Source organism: Bactrocera dorsalis, chromosome 2 (assembly GCF_023373825.1).
Source record: "Bactrocera dorsalis isolate Fly_Bdor chromosome 2, ASM2337382v1, whole genome shotgun sequence".
Taxonomy (NCBI): domain Eukaryota; kingdom Metazoa; phylum Arthropoda; class Insecta; order Diptera; family Tephritidae; genus Bactrocera; species Bactrocera dorsalis.
In genome coordinates, this window is record NC_064304.1 from 93100448 (window position 1) to 93123995 (window position 23548).

A 23548-nucleotide genomic window follows, 5' to 3' on the forward strand; every position below is an offset into this window, starting at 1 on the left:
ATCTAACGAGATCCCCAACGTTAAAGTAGCTCTCTCATGCCATTATTTCAAGCAACCCACGCGGGTTTCTTTATATTCCTAACACCTTTGCTATCTGTTCGACCTTAAATTGGCAGTTATGCAATGCATGATCTATCCCTTTCTCAATGCTTCATGGTTTTGTCTTCGTCACATTTGGGCGCGGCTCACCAAAACCACAGACGGTCCACGTTGAAATCATCGAGGAAGAAAGGTCACCGTGTATATCATTAAAACGTTCTCTCATTTACTGGGTTTACTGGTTTACTTTTAAAAACAACAATCTAATTTTCTCTCTTTCTAAAAACTGCAGACGTGCCCACTTTTGACAGTTTGCGTTTGGGGAATATAAAATTCTTGCACTCTCTAAGTGCTTATCAGATCGGCATCATGTAATGTTATGTTACCGCGTTGTTCTTTAAGTTTCTGCTGAACGAAGAATCCCAACCAATCAAGGTTCCTTCAGCTTGATATATTAACTATAATGCAGGTAGGATATTTTTAGATCTTTGAAATATATTTGATGCGAAAAGTAAATATTTAAATAAATTCCATCACACTGCTTTAGCCAGTCTTTCAAGTTCATTGTAATATAGTGACTGCAATTTGATTCACATAATAAATAGGAGACAATAGAAAAACTATACTCGTACGATAGAAAAGACGATAGAAAAAATGTAAGCAGTTCAGGTTTTGGTATCATTTCATTCATTATATCGGTTAATTTGACAAAACTTCTAGCAATAATTTGGTAACATTTTCTCCTATTTATTTTCTAAATTATTAAATCTATACCAGCTCAATTTGCTGCTTACCCCATCTCCTATCAAAAATATTATAATGACTTTCGTTATTCTAGAAGACGTTATATAGAATATATTCGTTAACGGCTTTCTAGTGCCCAATTGAGTGGTAAGGTTCAGTTTGGTTGTCATCGAAGTCTTTTAATGGTAGGCTCAGGAAACTTGCTATTTCAACGAGTTCGGACAATGTAGAAATCGATGTTAGTTAAGTGGATTTTGCAGGGCAGTGGTTATACTTATAGTTATGCGGTGACTCATTGCTATCTGGACAAGTTTAACCTGCTATAACATCCAGAACAAAGTTACGCTAGGATCACTCAAGCTTATCGTTGAAACTTGAGGTTTCATCTGCTATGTGTGGTGGCTTGACTCTAAGTACGCCATTCACCGGTAAGGAGTCGGTAATAATGTTAATGGTTCCACTGTGAATGGCGGTCAGTGTGTGCCTAAAGTTTGTTGCGTAATCAAGGAAAACCCTTTTGATGTTCCTAACACAGCCAAGCATATATTGCTGGAGAGCAGTGTATTATGTTCCTTGCAGTATTATGACACATCTGAAGCTTCTTCGTCTGCGTTTTACAACAGGCTGGCGGATCATATTCGTGCAGCGCAGTTTATGGCCGTCCTGCCGATTGGCTTGTATGTTTGCAATCACGTTTCTTTGCCCTTTCCCCACGAGCTATCGGCTTGCGACTTGAAGATCAAGGCTTTGGCAGTAATCGCGGTCATATGAGAAGTGAAGAAGTATATTTCTTAAAAGGAATCAATGCCGATGATTTTGATGATCATTGCTTTGCATTTTTTGCGATGATGTGATAATTTTTGCATCTATAACATCTACAAACGTATATGAACTAAAGTTTTTGTGTGATTATGTAACAATTTTTTTTTTTGCTTTTTAAAAAATTGTACTATATTGTACGTATCTTTTTTGTTTTGTATTAGGTAAAAAAAACACTACGGAACAAAGTATAAATAAGTTAATAAAACTGTTGAATGTTGAATTATTATTTATTTTTTAAATATACGAGTATAAGTTCATTAAATACATTTGTTCATGTGTTAAGTACTCAAGTAGTTTCAGAGGCATCGAAGTCGGCATCGGCCAAAGATTGGTTATCGGTCGGAGGCTATAATTATACAACGAAATCAAGTGGCCTTGCTTAACTAAAAATAAGTTAAATAAATCGGTCTAGATATAGGTCTTTGGGTAAGTTTTTCCTTTTATATGCATACATACATGTCCAATACAATGTTAATTAGGTCGATTTTGATATAATTAATTGACTTTAATCGGAATTGAACTGTAGTTTATACAATATTAAACGTTTACTTTAATTTAAATAATATTTTATTTCTAAAAATTGAACCGAACCGAAATTGTATATTTGGTATAAGGATGCTAGTAAGAGTATTGGTCCGCTTTTATCTACACAAAAGACACAATGTTAATACGAGTATAGAGAGACGCTATGTGAATTTCACTAAGATAACTCTCATATTGGCGGATATATGCGTTAAACTGAATATCGAAAATCTTTATATTACATTAAAGGAGGCTATGGAGAGTACTGGCCGAATCCTACCCATTTTTAACAAAAGTTATATTGTTCCAAAAAATATTCCTTCCAAATTTCTATAACAAATCTCAAGGATTGATTGTTTTATCGAAAAAAATTCAGCCATCAGTCCATTTATCGCGCCACCTTGATCATTTTTATATACATATGTATAATCGTACATACAGAATTCTATATTTACTATGTATCTCGATAATCGTTAGGCGCACAAAACTATTCTACCAAGTAGCGACATGTGGCGAGAGTATAATAATGAAATCAAACATAAAACTATACAGTTTTTCTAATTTAATAATTAAATAAATCTTAAAAACAAAAAGTGCATCCAATTTCCGCGGATTGTGTGTTTCTCTGTGAATAATTGTTGTCACATCCGAATTTACCGCATAATAATTCCAGTGAAACTTTATTCTTAGAAAACAAAGTAGATACAGACTACGTATAAAAGCTGGCGTCCGCTTTTGAGTTCGAGTTATTTCATTTATTCTGCTGAGTCGTGGTGTGTTGGACTGCTCGGTGCGAAAATGAGTGCCATAATTGGAGTAGAAACCCTGATTATAATGGTAATCATACTGTTACTCTCTGCCAGTTGGCGTTTGTATCAAAGGCGGAAGTACTATCGCAGTGTTACCTCCAAGTTCCCTGTTATATGCGGTATCCCTTTTATTGGAGCAGCCTATCATGTATTTGATGTGAACAGTAAGTGATTTGACAAGTTGCTGTTGCCAAAAATATGCAGCGGAGTTAAACGCGATTTAATTTGTACACAATTACAGAATTATTTAAAAATATTAGTAACGGCTTCGATATCATGAAGACATTAACTGGTTGCATGTGGGTAGCCGCAACGCCGTACGTGCTTACCATCGACACCGAGATTATCAAACATGTCACCACCTCGCCTGAGTTCCTCAACAAAGCACCCGATTTATACACACAGTTCCATAATGATATATTAAATGGCCTCATCGTTAGTCCAGGTGATAGCACATAACATTTGCAGGTATAAATCTACTTTAATTTTATTTTATATTACTCTCCCGAGCAGCAAAGAAATGGAAAATCAGTCGCAAGGCCTTAAACCCTTTCCTAGCCCATAATAATGTCGTTGCCTTGTTTCCTGCCTTCAATCAGAATGCAAATAACGTGAAGAATAAGCTGGCAAGATTGGCTGGACAAGGTGAACAGGACATTTTTACAATTATAAAAGACTGCGGGTTACAATTGAGCCTTTGTAAGTATATGTAGTGAAGAATTTTAAAGCAAATTTATTATATTTTAGCGAACCAAAGAAATTTAAATATTTGCTCGCACCATCCACTCTCACTTACTCTCAGCAGCAGACAGCAGGTCTAACGAAAGAATTGCCAATAAAGAAGGCCACTATGATACGAGGTTTGACAATTAAGTAATGAGACTGATTTTATTGCCGCGCTTGTCGTAAACCTGTGACCTTGAAATTCCCTTTCTCTTTTTCCGGCATCCCTCCCCTCGCTCTAGCTTGTTTAGTTTAAAGACATTTATGCGAACTAGTCTCTTAACAACCAGAGAGTTGTGAGATATCGATCTGAAATGTTGCAAACGTCAGTTTCTCTCCGAGAAGCTGCTCATTTGTCGTATTCGTCGATATCATACCACTGTGGCATATACATACCTATAACAAAAGCTGTAGGATCAGAATTATGAAGAACTTTTTTATTTGAGGAGATATCTTGGCTAGAGTTATTGTTTAAGCCAATGGTACATTATCTGAAAAATGTATTTCGACTACTATAGCACATATGTAGCTCTCATACTAAATGAACAATCAGAATTCCCTCCTGGCGTGGAGGGTTTTTTATTTTTAAAAAACATTCTAATGCTCTTTCTTACTCCTATTAAATTTTAGTTACTATTATGGGCTTAAAGTTAGAAGAAGGCAGTGAGAAGCACAGAGAAACTATGTGGGCATTTAATGCGTAAGTAATGCTTTAACGATCTTTGTACTTAAAACCTACAAAATTTATAACAAAAAGTGAGTAATTAATACAAGTAATACTTAAATGTAATTTTTATTGCATTCGAATGTTGTAAAGCTTAGCTGATCACATGGCAATGGACCTGATACTCGGTTGGTTGGGTCTGGGCTTTCTATCCCGTACGCCACATTATAAAAGAGTTGTAAAATCCGTACGTAAAATAGTACGACCTGTAAGTAAGAGAATATGCTGCGCACATAAACTTTATACAGTTAGATATATAATTCTATGTTTACAAATTCTTGCAGCTAGTTGAAGAAAACCTTGCCAAACCAGTTGACTCAGATGACATAAACGATTTCGAAAAAGACAACAAAACGTTGATTGATTTAGCGCTAAAAGCTTTCCGTCAGAGATTATTTAATGAAAAAGATATGGAAGTCGAGTGCTTCACAATGATTGCAGCGGTAACATAACAATCTTTTTATTTTAATTATATTTATGCCATATGTCGGGTTCGGTTTCATTTTTATCTCTTCATGGTTTGAAAATCTCACACATAACCCCTACGTATTTGATTAGAAAGGTTTTCATAAGTATGTAGTATACTCGAGTAACTTACGATTCCAGTCAGGTTATGCAGCTGGCACTACCAGATATATAAAATGTTACGATAATTACGGAAAAGATTCGGGGAATCGATGAATTAGATTTGGGATCTCCTCCTGGCTCGAAGAACTTTTGGTATCTAGTATGAACGTTCTTCAATTTTGCCATGCTGTTTACTGATACTGTTGACTGATACTCTTTTATGACGGACACGTTGTCGTGTTTAGAATTAGAGTATTCTGATTAAACGTTATTATAATCCAATAATGTACATATGTACTTTCGGGCTCTTTTATATTTAGAGCAATAGTCAACGAGACAAAAAGTCCGAACTCATGAAAGCTATAGATTTATCATTGCACCAGCGCCGATGATTTTCGAAAACACATCTTTATTATAACTGAAATCAAAATGGATATTTTCAAAACATCTAATATCAACTAATTTCTTTCTTCCAGTCTTACGAGACCTCTGTTGGTGCGGCGTACACTTGCCTGGTGTTGTTGGCAATGCATCCTGAAATACAAGAACGCCTTTTCCAAGAGATTCGCTCTGTATATCCGGACGGAATCACATCCGTAGAATATGACGATCTAAAGAAACTGCCATATTTGGATATGTGCGTATCGGAAGCTTTACGTTTAGTTCCACCAGCAGCCTTTATTGGAAGGCAAGCTGTGTACGACACCGAACTTTGTCCAGGAGTAATATTGCCCAAAGGCACGCAAGTCCTTTTAGCAATTTACGTATTGCATAGGCGTAAAGAAATTTGGGGTCCCGACGCACATCGTTTCAATCCAGATAACTTTTTGCCCGAGAACGTTGCAAAGCGTCATCCATATTCTTATATGCCTTTCTCCAAGGGCCCACGCAACTGTATAGGTAAGATTGAAAATTATTGGAAATTTTATGTTTAGTAATTAATTCTGTTGACAGCCGCTCGTTATGCCCAAATAACGTTACGTATCATATTGATCCACACGATACGGAGTTTGAAATTCTCCACGACTTTCAAATATGAAGATATCATTCTTGTGCCAAAAGTTACTTTGGGGTTTAAAACCGATCCTCCACTGCACATAGAGGTCAGGACCAATTAAATTAAAAAATGTGATATAATTAATATTAAAATTCGTATATGCATATGTATGTATAGCACTATGTGTAATTTCATATCGACTGTAACTATTCACTTAATTCTAGCATAATAAAAAGACAAAGCAAAGAAATGTTATTTGATTATATTAGGAAATACGTACATATCTGTCAAAAATCATATAAAGTTTGGAAAGTGCTGCGGAAGGAGCAACGGTTCTTAGCCTAATTCTCATCCGCGAATGCGGTCGTGTTTCCCCAATTCGGCAATCTCGTAGGATATCCAATATCTTCAATTTTCTTTGGTTTATAGATCATAGACTCACCTGAAGTAAAAGAAACATGGATCTACTTATAAGTATGTACGTTATACCTGATGCATTACAAAACAAATTATATTAGGTATCGACTTTAGTATTAACCCGATTTTATCTATTGCCAATAACACATACTATTAACACGACACATACTAAAAAAAGTGTTCACTGGGTTTCATAAAGTGTTTCACATACGATCACCAATCAAATGGCATAAAGTCAGCCAGATTTTCGAAAAACCTGATAATAGTTATATGGAGGCTAGTTCAAGTTTTCGCTAAATTTTATCTATTTTGGCCACTTGGGCACACTAAAGACAACGATATTAAAATAAATTTGTTTCACTTTAAAAAGCAACAGCATTTCAAACGCCTGCTCGTACCACCCATTCTCTCTCATTTAAGTACTACTGTGATCAAATTCGAAGGTGAATTTGGCCATTTCATCTTTTCAAAGTAATCTCCTCCCGCTGCAGTACACTTATGCCAACGAATTTGTCATCATAGCACTTGGAAAAATCTTCCGTCGTTATGGCTATCGAAGCCTTCTTCGATTTTTATAAATTTTATAACCTCAATTGAGTCAAAACGGTATCCTCGAAGTGATCATGTGAATTTGCGGAATAGCCAGAAGTTACACGAAGGTAAAACAGGCGAATGCGGTGGTTGCGGCACGATATTAGTTGAAAATGTGGTGAAATTTGGCGAAATTTGTTCAATAAATTTAGACATAATAAAAATCAAAGAATTCTCTTTTAGAGCCTCGCAAAACGACGCATATCTCAAATACTAATGAAAATTTTGGCGAGGTTTTGCATAGACGTCACTAACAGTACTATCAACTTACAGGAAAAAAATCCAATTTGAAAAACACGAGAAGTATAAATTAAAAAGACACCTTTCAATTTGATCACAGTAGTATAATATATAATTTTATAAAAGCGCCTTAACAAGTACGAGTACAGCCGAGTCGTCAAGTGGCATTCAATTATAAACCACTAATCTGGTTATTCAGAAACTTTTCAGGCGAAGACAGCTAATATACTTTGAGCAAAATATTTTTGTTGCTTACCAATAAAACACGATTAGTAATCGCTTTACCGTAGGAGGCGATCTAACTCCCTTTGGATGAGTATTAATGGTATTGGTGAGTATTAATTGCATTTAGTTCGGCTTAAGCTGCGAATTTAACTTTTCTAATAAGCAAATAAGTGATGCTATTTTTCCATGCCTTTCTTTTGTCAATACACAAGTTTATTAAAAGTATTTGCTTACGAGTACATTAATATTCTAGTAGTTTTTTCAGGCATCGGCAGCGGAATGGCTACGTCCCACCATCAACGTGTGGAATATTTTAATGAAATTAAGTGGGCTTGTTTTATTGAAAATAACGTGATTTAGTGTAGCACATGATTGAAATCGATAGAGGTCTTTTGGTCTGTGCGTGAAAATTTCCTGATATAAAAGTACACAATATAAGTCTAATTTTACCCTTTGGTTGAGTTTAAAACTAAATTAAGTTATTAAGGAATTAAGGAAGATTTTAATATAAATATTTGATCGTATTCGGAATTAAGCTCTAGTATATCCACAACTACACTTTCACTTTATTTTTCTAAGACCTTACATATTGACCAATATAGGGTTTGTACGGAATGAAAATATCGATGTTGCGAAAGCATAATAATAAAATCAAACTTATGAATATACGTTTTAATTATAGATTCATAATATATGCAAATATGCATTTTAATAATGAAATAAATCTTATAAAGAAGTACAACGTCTAATATCCCAGGATTGTGTTCTTTTTGTGAATAATTGTTGTTATCAATTAGACAACCAGCTATATATGGAATTCATATAAAAGCTAGTGTCCGCTTTTGTCTCAGTTCGTACGATTTAATAAGTTCTGTCGAATAGTGGTATCTTCAATTTCTTAAAGCAAAATGATCGTCTCAATTGGAGTAAAAATCTGGCTTCTAACAGCAGTCATTCTGTTACTCTCTGTCAGTTGGCGCTTGTATCAAAAGCGGAAGCACTATCGCAATGTCACCTCCAAGTTGCCAATCATCTGCCGCATTACGTTTATTAGAGTAGTTTATTGCATATTGGATGTGAATAGTAAGTGTTTATGTTGCCAAAAATAGGCAGCGGCGTTAAGAACGATTTAATTTGTATACAATTACAGGATTATTTGAGGCTGTTAGTACCGGCTTCGATGTCATGAAGACATCAACTGGTTGCATTTGGGCAGCCGCAACACCGTACGTCGTTACCGTCGATCCTGAGGTTATCAAACATGTCACAACCTCGCCTGAGTTCCTTAACAAAGCACCCGATTTATATAGACATTTCCATAATGATATATTAAATGGACTCGTCGTTAGTCCAGGTGATAGCACATAACCTTTGCAGGTATAAGTTTACTTAAATTTTATTGTTTATTTCTTTCACGAGCAGCAAGGAAATGGAAACCCGATCGCAAGGCCATAAGCCCATTCCTAGCAAATAATAATGTCATTGCATTTTTTCCTGCCTTCAACGAGAATGCAAATAATTTGAAGAATAAACTAGCAAGATTGGCTGGAAAAGGAGAACAGCATATATTTACAATTATCAAAGAATGCGGCTTGCAATTGAGTCTTTGTAAGTATGTATATACTGCTAAGATTTTTAAAGCAAACTTATTGGAGAGATCACTCTTTGTCGGAACTTTTATAACGGCAGGCTAAACGAAAAAAAAATTTAATAAAGTAACTGTGTCACTTTTTTTTGATGAAGGCGAAATAATAGGTAGTCGAAAAAGTCTTTTCGTATTTTATCAATAGGTATTGTTGTAGTCGTATATCTCCAGTGCTACTAATCACATTATGTCATACCATATAGTGTTGGAAAAGGTGATATTTTAAGCTTCATTTAACCAAAAAAAAAATTGCATTCGGGGAAGTTGAAAAAATGTTAAAGTTGTTCAAAAAAGAGTGAAAATAATGAAGAAAATTTATATATATTATGAAATTTTTGTATAAAAGAGCGAAGAATGCCACGCAAGTCACCAATGCAATTTGTGAAGTTTGCGGAGACGATGCTGTATACGAATCATTGTTAATGTGAACAGAACAATCTCCAAAGAAATGTTTCAGTTGGGACGCCTACATTACATGGCTACCATACAAACCATTTTAGGTTAAGTTTTTTTCTCATTTTTATTAAATTTCAGTAACTATTATGGGAATAAAGATAGATGAAGGCAGTAAGAAGTACCAGGAAATTACGCGGGCATTTAATGCGTAAGTAATGTTTTATCGGCACCTATACTTAACACATACAAAATCTATGACTAAAAGTAATTAATTAATACAATTAATATTTAAACGTAATTTGTATTCCATTTAACTGTTCTAAAGCTTTGGTGATCACATGGCAATGGACCTTTTGCTCGGCTGGTTGGGTCTGGGCTTTCTATCCCGTACCCCGCGTTATAAAAGAGCTATAAAATGTTCACGCGACCTAGTACGATCTGTAAGTAAGAAAAATATTTTACATCTAAGTTTTATATATAAAATTCAATATTTACAAATCCTCCAGGTGATTAAAGAAAACCTTGCCAAACCAGTTGACTCGGAAGGCCAAAACAATTTCGAAAAGAACAACAAAACGTTGATTGAGTTAGCGCTGAAAGCTCTACGACAGGGAGTATTCAATGAAAAAGATGTGGAAGTCGAGTGTTTCACCATGTTTGCTGCGGTAACATTTCAACTTTTTTATTTTAAATATATTTATTTTATTTGAAAGCAAATTATTATCATGTCTCTACTTGTGGAAAAAATGGTACTACTTACACAATATGTTTCCTCCGACTTTTGGTGTATGGTATGAATGATTTTCTATAGTTCATATAAGATAGTATTTTATGAAGAAAACATTGTCATTGCTGCAATCCAAAAATTGGTATCGAAGATATACATATACTTAGATTTCCGATGTGGTCAACGAATACCCAACAGACTGAACTTTTGGAAATTGTTGTCCATGCATCACTGCACCAATGTCGATAATTTCCCAAAAAATAACTTTATTATATCTGAAAAAGAATTGCATATTACTACAACATCTAATAAAAACAAATCCTATTTTCTCCAGTCTTACGAGACTTCCGTTGGTGCAGCGTACACTTGCCTGGTGTTGTTAGCAATGCATCCTGAAATACAAGAACGTCTTTTCCAAGAGCTTCAATCCGTATTTCCGGACGGAATCACATCCGTAGAATATGACGATCTGAAGAAACTGCCATATTTGGATATGTGTGCATCGGAAGCACTGCGTTTAATTCCACCCGTAGCCTATATCGGACGGCAAACTGTACATGACACCGAGCTCATTCAAGGTGTAATACTACCCAGAGGCACACAGGTCCTTTTAGCAATTTACGAAGTGCATAGGCGTAAAGAAATTTGGGGTCCTGACGCAAATCGTTTCAATCCAGATAACTTTTTGCCCGAGAACGTTGCAAAGCGTCATCCATATTCATATATGACTTTCTCGAAAGGCCCACGTAACTGTTTAGGTAAGACTACAAATTATTTCGTAATTTTTGTATTTATTCACTAATTTGTTTGACAGGCTTTCGTTATGCTGAAATCACGTTACGTATGATATTGATCCATACCGTACGGAGGTTGAAATTTTCCATGACCTTTAAATATGAAGATATCGTTCTTGTGCCAAAAGTTACTTTGGGGTTTAAAACCGATCCGCCACTAAACATAGAGGTCAGGTCCAACTAAATTGCAAAATATTATACATTCCTTATTTTTAGGTTTACAGTGATCAAGTAAATGGCATTCGATAATTTTAGGAAATACGTATTTTGTGTGTCATAAATCAAATAAAGTTGGTAAGGTAGTGCGAAAGGAGTTCTTAGACTAATTCCACTGTTGTATAGTAGAATAGTGCTTTCTCATCCGTAAATATGGCTGTGTTTTCCACAATGCGAGAATCCATTGGGAGTGCCCTTTGACCAAATTGTCTATGGAAATCGCAGCTTTTCATCGCGCGAAGTGGTCTAACAGTTTCGCTGACTGTAACCGTCTACTAAAATGTAAAGTTTTTTCACAATAATAATTATTTGCAATTTCTATGTTTTTTACCGTTCGCTGTTTTGCTACTTTGTTGTTATTTAATTGTATGAAGGAAAAAGTAGAACTCTCAATAATATTTATATTAATTTGATACATTGGACGCCAGGTAGACTTTGCCAAAGCTTTAAAATTTATAGCAAATCTGACAAATACTAGGAAATAAAAAGCATACTTAGTCAAATATAAATACTTCACAGTATGGAAATTAACTTCCACGATCTCTTGAAATTCCTCCTAATAGTCTGGTCCGCAGGCAGCGCTCATTGTCTCAGGTGTCCACTTGGTTTGAGACAATTTTGATATTCTTAAGCACAGCAAAGTTTACTCTTTTAGCTTTCATTGAACTTTTAAAGCTTACATTGCTGCACAGACATTAACCGTCGCTTCATTCGATATTAACCAAACCCTTCTGAATGAACTCCATTTTTCAAATATTTTGTGGCATTCCGCAAGTAACAAATAGCACAGGGTAATAAATGCTTTCAATGAAAATATAACCGCAGGTACCCAAGATTTATTTTTTTGTGTCTGAGAGCTCAGAAAGTACTGCAGAGTATTATTTGTGGACAATTTCATACCGATATCTTCAATTGTTCTTGCTTTATAAATTGTAAAAGTACAGAATCTGGTTTGATTTAAAACTGTGTTATAGGCAAGGAAATATTCCATTTTTTCACCCTATGGAATGACGCTACAGAGATGATTGATTTCTGGTTCAAGTTTAGTTGTTGCAGCATTAGCCACTTTTTAGATCTGTACAATGTGGCCAGTAAGATATGTCATCTGTGAGCTACGGATTTCAAACCCATCAGTCTATCATCTTTCTTATTGATTGAGACGGAATTCTCTAGTCACTACTCTGGATCATGATTATCGATGATCTTCTGTAAAAGACGGTGCAAGTCGATTGCCGGATGATTGCCTTCGCGGACGATGTAGCTCTTATGGTTGAGTTAAAATTCTGAATACCGTGTGCGAGCTAACTCAGGGATACCTTAGTATCACAAGCAACTGGAATACTGAAAACGGTATCATCATAAATTCTGGTTTTATTTACTAAAGAGCACAAAATATCGAAGGCGAATCTACCTACATTAAATTAATCTCGTCCTTAGCCTACTGGAAACCCAACATTGAAGAAAAAACAAGGAAGGCACCGGTTGGCCCTAAGTAGAAATGTACTGCCGCGCAAGCTGTCCTCAGACTCAGAGAATCTGGGTACCTAGATGACTGCGAATCTTCGCACTCTTTGATTTCATTTAAAAATACTTGGATTACTAGGTCGTCGAACCAACCCTTTGCTGTCGCTTCTTTGTTCACATGTTCTTCGGTGGAGGCTTGGTAGGCAACGACTCGCTGGAGAAGAGGGATGGTGACTTTTTTTACGGATAGATCCAAAGCTTGCGGGAAGGTTTGGTGGAAAAGTACAATGTTGCAAATTTTATATCAGCTCCAGTTTAATGCTTCCTGACGGAGGTGGTTGTTATAAGCATATTAGTAGATATATTGCTCAGGAGCGCAGCTTCCATCAGAGTGAGGCCATCCACTACGATCAAGATTCTTGCAACAAAATTTAGTCTTACCGTATTCCAAATGCATTAGGTGATTGGAAAAAGATCAGGTAGGATCATCACAACACTCCCACCTCGAATGCCACGGTCAAGTCAAAAATACCTCGGATGTCACACTTTAAAGCATTCCATTGAAATAGCCAAAATAAAAATAAAACTCCTAAACAAATTTATGAAAGGTTCAGGGCATTTCGCGCATAGCTCATGTTCAACTACAGGAGTACTTCCTTTGGCATTACCAAAGGCTAAATAAAAGTCTCTAATCTAAGTGCGATCCTCCCGCAGTGCTGAAGAATCAGCCTTCCAAGCTAATCGAACTTAACATAGCGGCATTAATTCGCAATGTTCCAAGAGCAATCATAAAGCTTATTATAATAATTTCAACACTACAAAATTGAAGAAGTTTTAGTAAATACTGAACTCTCAGAAATTGAGTGTTGCTTACAATTGAGCAATTTTTCCCGCCAAAATGTACAAGTATTCTAAAATAACTAAAATTTCACAGTTTTATTGACAAACTATGGCATATCTCAGTGTTAGAGAGAGCGATAGTCAAAAACTCAACGACTCTAAAGCTATCATGTCCTAGATCTGCCCTTCAGAAAATAAATAATACTTAACATTTGTTATAACCGGATTACAAATAAAATGCTGTTAGAAAAAAAGCAAAAAAAAAAATATATGTATAAATATATTTATATATTTATAATCGAATTAGATATTGATAATTGGACAGTAAAATTACGAATACAATTTGTTGAAGAAAATATGAATGCGAAAGCAGAAAGGCGTTACACATAAGGGGTCTAGTGGTGTGGATTTTTGTTGGAAACCCATAGAAGAAGGGAGAATATATCACAAATAACTTTGCGGAAAGTTTTCATTTTCCAGTCACACGTAATTTCGACTAGCAAATCGTAAGAAAATAAATATAAGGTTTTCTATTTTTTTCATCGTCATAACGATTTCGACCCTAGTGGTCATTTGAGAAACAAAACGATAATAGATTTTAAATTACAGTTTGTATGGATTCATATTTTAGTGGTAAATTTCAAGTGTATAGACTAACAAAAGCTTAAGTCATCGTGAAGACCGCATCGAAAGAAATAGTTTTGACCGGTGTGCTTTTACGACACTAAAATAAAATATTTTTGAATATCAAGGCTATGAAAGTATGAACAAATTTAAATATTTTCATAACTTTAGACCAGAATATCCGCTTTAAATTACTGTTTCTTAAATGCATGTATAGTAAGCCCTTAAGCAGATAAATTCAATGTCTTTATCTTCAGCTTATAATAATTTGACAAAGTTAAATCTCTTTTGGGGGCTTTAGACCCCTTAAGCTTAAGTGAGCGTTAAACTACATACTTATAGTATATTTTACTACTTCCGAGAATTAACTTTATTAACTTTTAATTTCCTTTAACACAGAGGCACGTCCCCTTGATAATAATTTTAGCATAGCTGTAAAAATGCACACATACATACCTACATATTTTGTTATAAAAAAGTCATAAGTGTATAAATCGAAACGTAAATAATTGTTTTTATATCCGATTTTACCGCATTTGCTGTTAACTTGAACTGATAGACAACAAAGTACAAATTGAATTCATATAAAAGTTAGTGCAGTTTTCCGCTTTTGACACAGTCCGTGCCATTTCATTGTATTCTGCTGAATCGTTGTGTGCTTAGCTGCGCTGTGTGAAAATGAGTGCCTTAATTGGTATAGAAACGCTGATTATAACGGTAATCGTTCTGATACTCTCTGCCGGTTGGAGTTTGTATGAAAAGCGAAAGTACTATAGCAGTGTAACCTCCAAGTTGCCCACGCTTTACGGCATTCCTTTTATCGGGCATGCTTATCAATTTATTAATCTAAATAGTAAGTTTTCTTATTATAAAGTTGCTGAGACACTACGCAATGCCTTAATATCTACACAATTACAGAATTGTACCGTAATATCAGTCTTAACATCGATACCTTTAAACAATTAACTGGTTGCTTGTGGGTAGCCAACACAGCGTTCATCGTTACCGTCGATCCTGAGGTTATCAAGCATGTCACCACCTCGCCTATATTCCTCAACAAAGCCACAGATTTGTATAAACACTTCCATAACGGCGTAATAAATGGTCTCGTCGTAAGTCCAGGTAATAGCACCCGAACCCTGTAGGTGTTAATTTGCTTTTAATTTTATTTTTTATTTCTTGTACGAGCAGCAAAGAAATGGAAAATCAATCGCAAGGCTATAACCCCATTCCTCGCACATAATAATATCATGGCATTCTTTACATATTTCAATGAAAATGCAATTAATATGAAGAACAGACTGACAAAGCTGGCCGGACAAGGGGAGCAGGATATTTTTACAATTATCAAGGAATGTGGCTTGCAATTGAGTCTGTGTAAGTATTTACGGCTAACTATTTTAAAATATCAAATTTTTCTAATGAATGCACTAACAGAACTTTTTTCACCCATTTTTATAAAATTGCAGTAACTATTATGGGCATCAAGATGGAAGAAGATGATGAGACGTACAGGGGAATTGTGGATGCATTTAATGTGTGAGTAAAGTCTAAAAACCTTTGTACTTAACTTACATAAAATTCTATAAACTAACGGGTTAATTAAGTGAAAATAACAATAATTTAAATATACATTTGACTATGCTAAAGCTTGCTTGATCTCATGGCAAAGAACTCCATATACAGTTCGGTGGGTCTAGGTTTTCTATCCAATACTCCACAATATAACAGGTACCGTGAATTACTACGAGACTTTGTGCGATCTGTGAGTAAAAAATTATTACAGACCCAAGTTTTATATACTATATATATATATATATATGTGTGCGTGTTTATTAATTCTTGCAGCTGATTAAACAAAACCTTTCACGAAAAAATGATTCTGAGGCCAAAAACAATTTCGAAGAGGACAAACAAACGATGATTGATTTAGCGCTGAAGTCCTTGCGTCAGGGAGTATTCAGCGAAAAGGATGTGGAAATCGAGTGTTTCACAATGATTGCTGCGGTAAGATTATTGCTTTTTTATTTAAAAAATTTTTTTTTTTTCGAAATTTGGAAGCACAAAATATCGTCTTCAATCATTTAGAGAAAACGACGCAAGTGTAAAGTTTTGGTCTTCTCATTAAATATTTTTTTTTTTTGTTCAAACTTTTGAGCCGTACACTATCTTTACATTTATGTTCTCATCTTTTTCATCATGAAAATATTAACGAAAGCGCGTTCGACTCTAGATCGCTTAAAAAAATTTTACTATAAATCCAAAACTGATCGCATACTATGGCTATAACTCACCACTGAGTTTTCCACACAATTTGGCAAACGATGCTAGTTAAAAAGCCTGAAAGCTTTATGTGGATTCTGAGTCTAATTCTATTGAAGGCGCATCACTGTGCCACTGCCAAGCGCAGTCAAAATATATTTTTAACATAAATTGAAAAAGCATCCGATGTGAGTATAACATAATAATCTGTAATAGTTTCAGGTCTGAACCGATTTTTTTGCTAAGATTTGTTTCATATACTTAAGACTAAATCTCCAACAGATCACTGGAATAACAAATATTGTATAATAAAACTTTCTTTTCTCCAGTCTTACGAAACCTCGGTTAGTGCGGCGTACACTTGCCTTATGACGTTGGCTATGCATCCCGAAATACAAGAACGTGTTTTCCAAGAGATTTGCTCCGTATTTCCCAACGGTATCATAACCGTAGAGTATGACGACCTAAAGAATCTTCCATATTTTGATATGTGTATAGCAGATGCATTACGTTTGGCTCCGCCAATACCCTACATTGGACGCGAAGCTATACATGACACCGAACTCTGTCCAGGCCTAAAAGTACCGAAAAATATGCAAGTGGTTATACCAATTTATGAATTGCATAGGCGTAAGGAAATTTGGGGTCCCGACGCACACCATTTCAATCCGGATAACTTTTTGCCCGAGAACATTGCAAAGCGGCACCCAAGTTCTTACATGGTTTTCTCGAAAGGCCCACGCAACTGCATAGGTAAGGGTATATATTATGTCATAATTTTGTTAGGTAATTTTTCAAATATTTCGTTTGACAGGCTTTCGTTATGCTGAAATCTCGTTACGTATCATATTGCTACATGCGCTGCGCAATTTAAAATTTTCGACAACTTTTAGATTTGAAGACATCGTTCATCAGCCAAAAGTAACATTGAGTTATAAAGTCGAACCGCCAATAAGCATAGAGATTAGAGCAAACTAGTTTGAAGATATTGGTATTATCGTCCCACATTATTGAAAATATAGTTTTATTTATGATTCCCTCAGAACTGAAACTATTAATTTAATAGTTATATATTATACAGGATTAGATAGTTTTAAGAAATGTGTCGATTGTTTCTGAGAAATAAATTAAATTTTCAAAACGTACCACCCTAATACTGATGTATTCTTTACACTTTTGGAAACACTACCCCTTTCTTAGCTTGGTACACTCACTATAATTTTTACAATCTTTAAAATATATTTGATTTGGTAAGGAAAACTTGCCACTATTCGAGGATCTATAGACGAAATTCCTAACCCCAATAGTAAGATCATTCCATGTTCATATATGAAACAGCGAAAAAAGTGCCAAGGAGATCGAGTTAAACCACCTAATACTTGTACAAGTCAAAAAGTAAAATCAGTTTTACCCGGCATCTATGCAAGCCTTTCATCAAGCGGGAAACTCCACATCGCAGCATAATTTGAAGGTCGTTGCACGAACTTCACATTCTTCATATAAATTTTCACCTCAGGCAACATCAACTAACGGTAAAACAAATCGTCAACAATTTCCTACAAGGTCGCTTTAAATAAGTTGTAGCCTCTTCGCATATAATACCAATTTTTAGATCACTCAATTTTTGTCTTTTTTTTTGTACTTTCGAATGTCGGGCATAATTGTCAGAGTAGAATCTGCTTGTATTGTGCTCACAGCAGCACCACATTTATTGCAGTGCCATCGAGAGTAGTCTCAACTGAATCATTGACTTTTCACAGAGCATGCCCTTATGCGTGCGTGTGAGGCAAACGCCTGTAGTGGAGACTTATAGTAGAACGATGTTATTAAATTAACGAGCAGTAACGCACGGGCAGGAGGGTTCTCTGTAATTATTATACAAGTATATGTATACAGAAAAAGCAAGCCTAAAAGAAAAAGTCCGAATAGAATCAATTAAACATCGGAGATACTATATGATTTGGATGTTGTTAAAAATTAGAGAAGCACTTTAGTTTACATTAAAAGTCGATATCAGCCGAGCCAAAACTCCCACCTATACCTGTATGCATTTTAAATCACCTCTCTAATATGATTTCTAGTACTTCGCTTATATAAAAACTCATGAAAAATCCAATTTTTTCGCTAAAGACCCCAAACGCAACGCCACTGACAATTCATACTATACAAAGTTGCCGTATTTCGCTACAGCTACCCAAATTATCTGCGGCTCTCTCATATGACGAGCTATAAAGACTCATATACCATAAGAATATAATGTACATATGTATGTATGTATGTATTTATGTGTATTAATCTTGATTTGCAGAATCAATGTTTGCGACAATAGATTAATTTCTGTGATTAGAGAGAGCAACAAATTAAAGATTTAGAGAGGGTTGATGTAATGCCGAGAACGAAATTTATTAACAGAAATAACAGTTTATGTATTGGGTTGTCAAAAAAGTGTTGCGGTATTTTCGCTAGTTGGCGCTTAAAGCGCGTAGTTCTAGTTTTATTCGTCGCATCGGGTCATGCTATACCTTTTTGGAAAGCTCATTTCACGCGCTAACACGTGTTTGATTGATTGTCGTTTCTTTTAAGTCGTTCGTGAGTTATAGTGTCGCAAACATGGAGCAAAATAAAGAGAAAATACGGCATATTTTACAGTACTACTACGATAAAGGCAAAAATGCATCTCAAGCCGCCAATAAAATTTGTGCAGTTTATGGACCCGATACAGTTTCCATTTCCACCGCACAACGATGGTTTCAACATTTTCGTTCTGGTGTAGAGGTGGTCGAAGATGCGCCCCGCTCCGGAAGGCCTGTCGTCGAAAATTGCGATAAAATCGCTGAATTGGTCGAAAGAGACCGGCATAGTAGCAGCCGTAGCATCGGTCAAGAGCTGGGCATGAGTCATCAAAAATTCACTTTAATTTCAATAAAAAAAAAATTCAATAAAAATACCGCAAGACTTTTTTGGCAACCCAATATAATATATATAAGTATGTATGTAGAAAATTACTTAGTTCGTTAGCAAGATTATAAAGTATTATAAAACATATAAAATAAAAATAAAGATTGAATTAAATAATTGCGTTCGTATAAGTGGTAATATATTCCATATAATTTACCAGTCGATACAAATTACAAAAATTTTTTGCTGTTCTTTTTTAATAAAATTTACATTTAAATTACACACTTCCTCATATTGAGATTTCTTCACACGTATAACCGTTAAAAAATTGGTTAAACTTTGTTCAACCTTAGCGCATAATGAAATGAAGTACGGAACTATTGATAATGAAAGTCACACCAACACACCCTTGATCGCTGCCCGATCGATTTTTGCCCCTAATGGCACAAAAAATTCGCCGCGTGCTTCAATTAAGATTTGCTTGCTGCCTTTTCATTAATTGTCCATGTTTTTGTTCGCAATAACGTTTACACTCGCTACTGATTTTGTGCCGCACATTTGTGATATACATGCATATATAAGTACGCATGTATGTACATAAATATATATGTACTCTTACATGAATGTACATATGTATGTATCCAGTTGCTGATCAATTGAAATTTTCATTGCGCTAGTTGAGTGTTTGAGTGGATGCCGACGCAGTGTTTGCGTCCCCTCACCACGTCGCTTCTGGTACTTTAAACGTAACATACATTCTATACATAAGTAGTAAATATGTGGATTGGCGTGCGTGCTGATCAACAATAAACAATTTTATAAATAAACATCGTTAAATGTTGCACGACGCACCGATTGCACTCAAATCCATTCAATTTCACTGCTCCACTGAATTCGGCATTCGCATATTTGAGTTGAAAAATTACAGAAAAAATCTCATTTCGTTGAAATCGCGATCGCTAGCTCAATTGGGCGCTATGTAGATCGGTTCTTGACGCGTAGCGGGAGTGTTGTTGCGTTGCAACGAGCGCAAATTTTGAAAGTTCTGACTTTCTGTCAATAAGGTGCTAACGCCCGAGCGCTGGTATAACAGTTATTAAGTGATATTTTCATCAACGTTTAAGATTTCAATACGTGTGTGTTTGCGTATTCGTGAAGTGCCCAAAACTTGAAAAAGTGGAGAAAAGTATAAAAAAAAGTTGTGCTAAGCATTGAAAAAGAGATTATCGCACTGCATGGGTGTCTAAGTTAGTGGATATAAGATGTTTGTATGTATGTACATATGTACATATGTAAATTTGTGAGGATTAATATAATGAAAAGAATTGATCACTAAAGATCCGGAAATCTTGACAAAAAAGGCAAGTGGTAATTTATTTTGTAATGTGTGATTTAATGATCCGCAGGAACAAAGTATAGTTCGATTTAAATAAGGAAACTATGAGTTAGTAACCAATTATATTAATAATATATTAAAAAATAATTTATGTTGAGAAACGGATTTGATTTTGGTCACTCATTTAGTTATATTTTATAGACTAATCAAGATGACTTTGTCAATCTCTCAAAAATCATTTTGTATACCGCATTATCTTGCAACATATTGAAATGATCGAAATCGGAATAACGCATTCATTATCGTTGACCTTTACCTTAACTCCTAAAAAAGCTATCAAATTACCTAAGGATAATAATATAATGGTTAGTCGAAAAAGTCTTTTCGTATTTTTAATGAAACTACAAGTTATTTGTTTAATATTTATACTAATATATAAATAAACAAATATTTGCCATTTTAGTCGACAATTTTTCAATTAGAGACCATATTACATCAGTGTAAAACTTTCTTTGGTGTAAATCGAAATTTCGAAATTCCTAAACGGAAGCGAGCGAACCATTGTTTTGCTACATGAACTGATACAGTCTCCGTGAACTTCATAAATTTCTTTTCAGGCTTGCGTGGCAATTTTCCCTTTTTATAAAAAAATTTCAAATAATTGTTCATTATTTTATTCATTTTTGAACAATTGTAACTTTTTTTCAACTTCCCCGATGTTTTTTTTTTTGATTAAATGAAGCTTAAGGTCTCACCTTTCTAACACTATATCGTATGACACATTGTGATTGGAAGAACTGGAGATATACGATTGCTACGACATGAATTGACAAAATACGAAAAGACTTTTTCGACTACCTTATTCGAACTAAATTGTTACAATTTTATTCCATTTTGTCTAAGAAAATATTTTTTAACGCTTATTATTCTCAAATAGGTTCAAGCAAAAAGTCCTTTGTGCCTTACTAAGCGTCACTCCTCTTATGAACAATTGAAAAGCGAAAGTATTTGCTGCTTAAGTCAAATGCTTGTACATACATACATACATACAAATGTACGTATTTGCGAATGCAGGCTCAGTTATAAATATACTAATATATACCATGTATATAATATACATATGTATATGTATGTATGTACCTAGTAATAGACAAGCATACGCACAAACGCATCTTCTGTCTGGACGCACAACAATAGCAACACGATTCAAACTGAACTGCCAGCGTCTGCGCAACATATGTACCACATTACGGTTGAATTCGTGCGTCTGGGATACTCCTTCAAATCTAACCTTTTTTCACAAATGTCAAAAGCAGCAATGCCAAATGTGTTTTTCCTCTAAATAGAGGCTGTTAAAATAAAATACAAAAGAAAACAATATTAAATTTATTCTAAAAATATTTACATTTTTATATTTATTATTTTTAATATACTTTGTCTTCACTCAGACTTCCTCTCTTTCTTTTACTGCTGTAAGCCCAGTCGTTAAAGTCATCTATCCGGCTTTAGTACTCTATGCTTTCAATTTTCAAATTATTTTGTATAGTTTCAGAATAAAAAGCTGTTTGAAAGACATTTAGGCATTAATATTCATCATAAAGTTATTGATTCCAAAAAACAAAACAACAATTATTGTATCGTCAAAACTTCTCTAGCAAAAACATTGTCGGCCACAAAGGCTAGTGATAAGAGAGTTCAAAGAATATGAGAATTGAGAATAAGAATATGTAAAGATGGATAAAAAGAGGAGCTGTTTTGTCCTTTCCACGGCATATTTGGTGCTCCATAATATCATTATTAAATGATAACATACCCTGAACAGGGAACGCCACGAAAAACGCAATACCCTGAAGAAAACGTCAAAGGTTCTATAAAGTTAACACATGTAAATGAGAGCTGAGATAACCTCATCTTTCTGTATGTCTGTTTGTAGATTTGTATATTTCCTAACTAGCCCCTCAGTTTTTCAGTTATCGATAAGAAATTTTGCGGGTCTTCTTTGCTCCCCAAGAAGCTGTCTGTTTGTCGGAACTACCGTTATGTACCTCTATAGCATACCGCTACTAAACTAACCTGTCAAAATCAACATGTGACCCTTGTATGGAAAGCGTGTTACTTCAGAAATGATCTTCACCAAATTTGGCTTACGTTATTGTCTAAAGCAAGGCTGTAAGCTTCAAAGAAATTATTCAGATTGTATTACTATAGCATGTACTTACATAGCTGTCATTCAAACTGACTGAGTGGAATCAAGACAAATATCTTTTTATGCGTTTCTATAAGCAACGCACCTCTGACGGTTATTAACGTTTTTTCTTGTTTTAAACTTCATTTAGTGGAACGATAATAGATCAGTAGATCCAACTTTCATTCGCTAATAGGAAGAATGACGTATTTGTTGCTTGATCCAAGGCCTTTTAGTTTCATCAGGTACTTAATTTTCTCAGCAAATAGATTTACTAAGGCTTGTGCTTTTCTTGCTAGTACATATTTAGTTGTGGATTTTAGACCTAGAACTTTGAATACTTACACGAAATTACATTTTCTTGGGACTCGAGTTTATAACTGCCATCCAAACTTCAAGTGTGTCTATTTTTGAGACCTATTCCTATTTACAGAATATCTTGGATTGACGAAATGCGCATGGTAATACCATATCTCCTGAGCAACGGACTATCAATTACTTGCACGATGATTGACATCAAAGCAAAGTTCATAGACCTGTTTTAAAGCATAAGCCTTGAGTAAATGAACTATTACTGAACCGAATTTATGGAAATTGCTTTTCAGCGCATTACTTGCCGTAAAATACGATCATATTTAGCTTGTAAACACATAAATACATATGTAATGTTGTATACATATGTATGTATTTTCATATATTCAGCATAGCATGGGCAAATGCGGTACTGAATTAGTGCGCGTA

At 34.9% G+C, this 23548-nt stretch overlaps 3 protein-coding genes across 3 annotated transcripts; all 3 read left to right on the plus strand.

Moving 5' to 3' along the window:
• Positions 1–2864: 2864 nt before the first annotated feature.
• LOC125776307 (probable cytochrome P450 313a4) lies at positions 2865–6185 on the plus strand. Its single transcript, XM_049447889.1, has 8 exons — positions 2865–3100; positions 3178–3381; positions 3450–3635; positions 4290–4359; positions 4477–4591; positions 4668–4826; positions 5427–5850; positions 5905–6185. Exons 1-8 carry the CDS (start codon positions 2926–2928, stop codon positions 6066–6068), a joined length of 1497 nt encoding a protein of 498 aa, XP_049303846.1. The 5' UTR covers positions 2865–2925; the 3' UTR covers positions 6069–6185.
• A 2099-nt stretch (positions 6186–8284) lies between these two features.
• On the plus strand, positions 8285–11729 carry LOC105230839 (probable cytochrome P450 313a4). Its single transcript, XM_011211827.4, has 8 exons — positions 8285–8503; positions 8571–8774; positions 8843–9028; positions 9600–9669; positions 9787–9901; positions 9968–10126; positions 10523–10946; positions 11003–11729. The coding sequence occupies exons 1-8, from the start codon at positions 8329–8331 to the stop codon at positions 11164–11166; spliced, it is 1497 nt and encodes a 498-aa protein (XP_011210129.4). The 5' UTR covers positions 8285–8328; the 3' UTR covers positions 11167–11729.
• A 3004-nt stretch (positions 11730–14733) lies between these two features.
• LOC125775326 (probable cytochrome P450 313a4) lies at positions 14734–17542 on the plus strand. Its single transcript, XM_049447888.1, has 8 exons — positions 14734–14979; positions 15045–15248; positions 15318–15503; positions 15596–15665; positions 15777–15891; positions 15975–16133; positions 16718–17141; positions 17203–17542. The coding sequence occupies exons 1-8, from the start codon at positions 14805–14807 to the stop codon at positions 17364–17366; spliced, it is 1497 nt and encodes a 498-aa protein (XP_049303845.1). The 5' UTR covers positions 14734–14804; the 3' UTR covers positions 17367–17542.
• The last annotated feature ends 6006 nt before the right edge of the window (positions 17543–23548 follow it).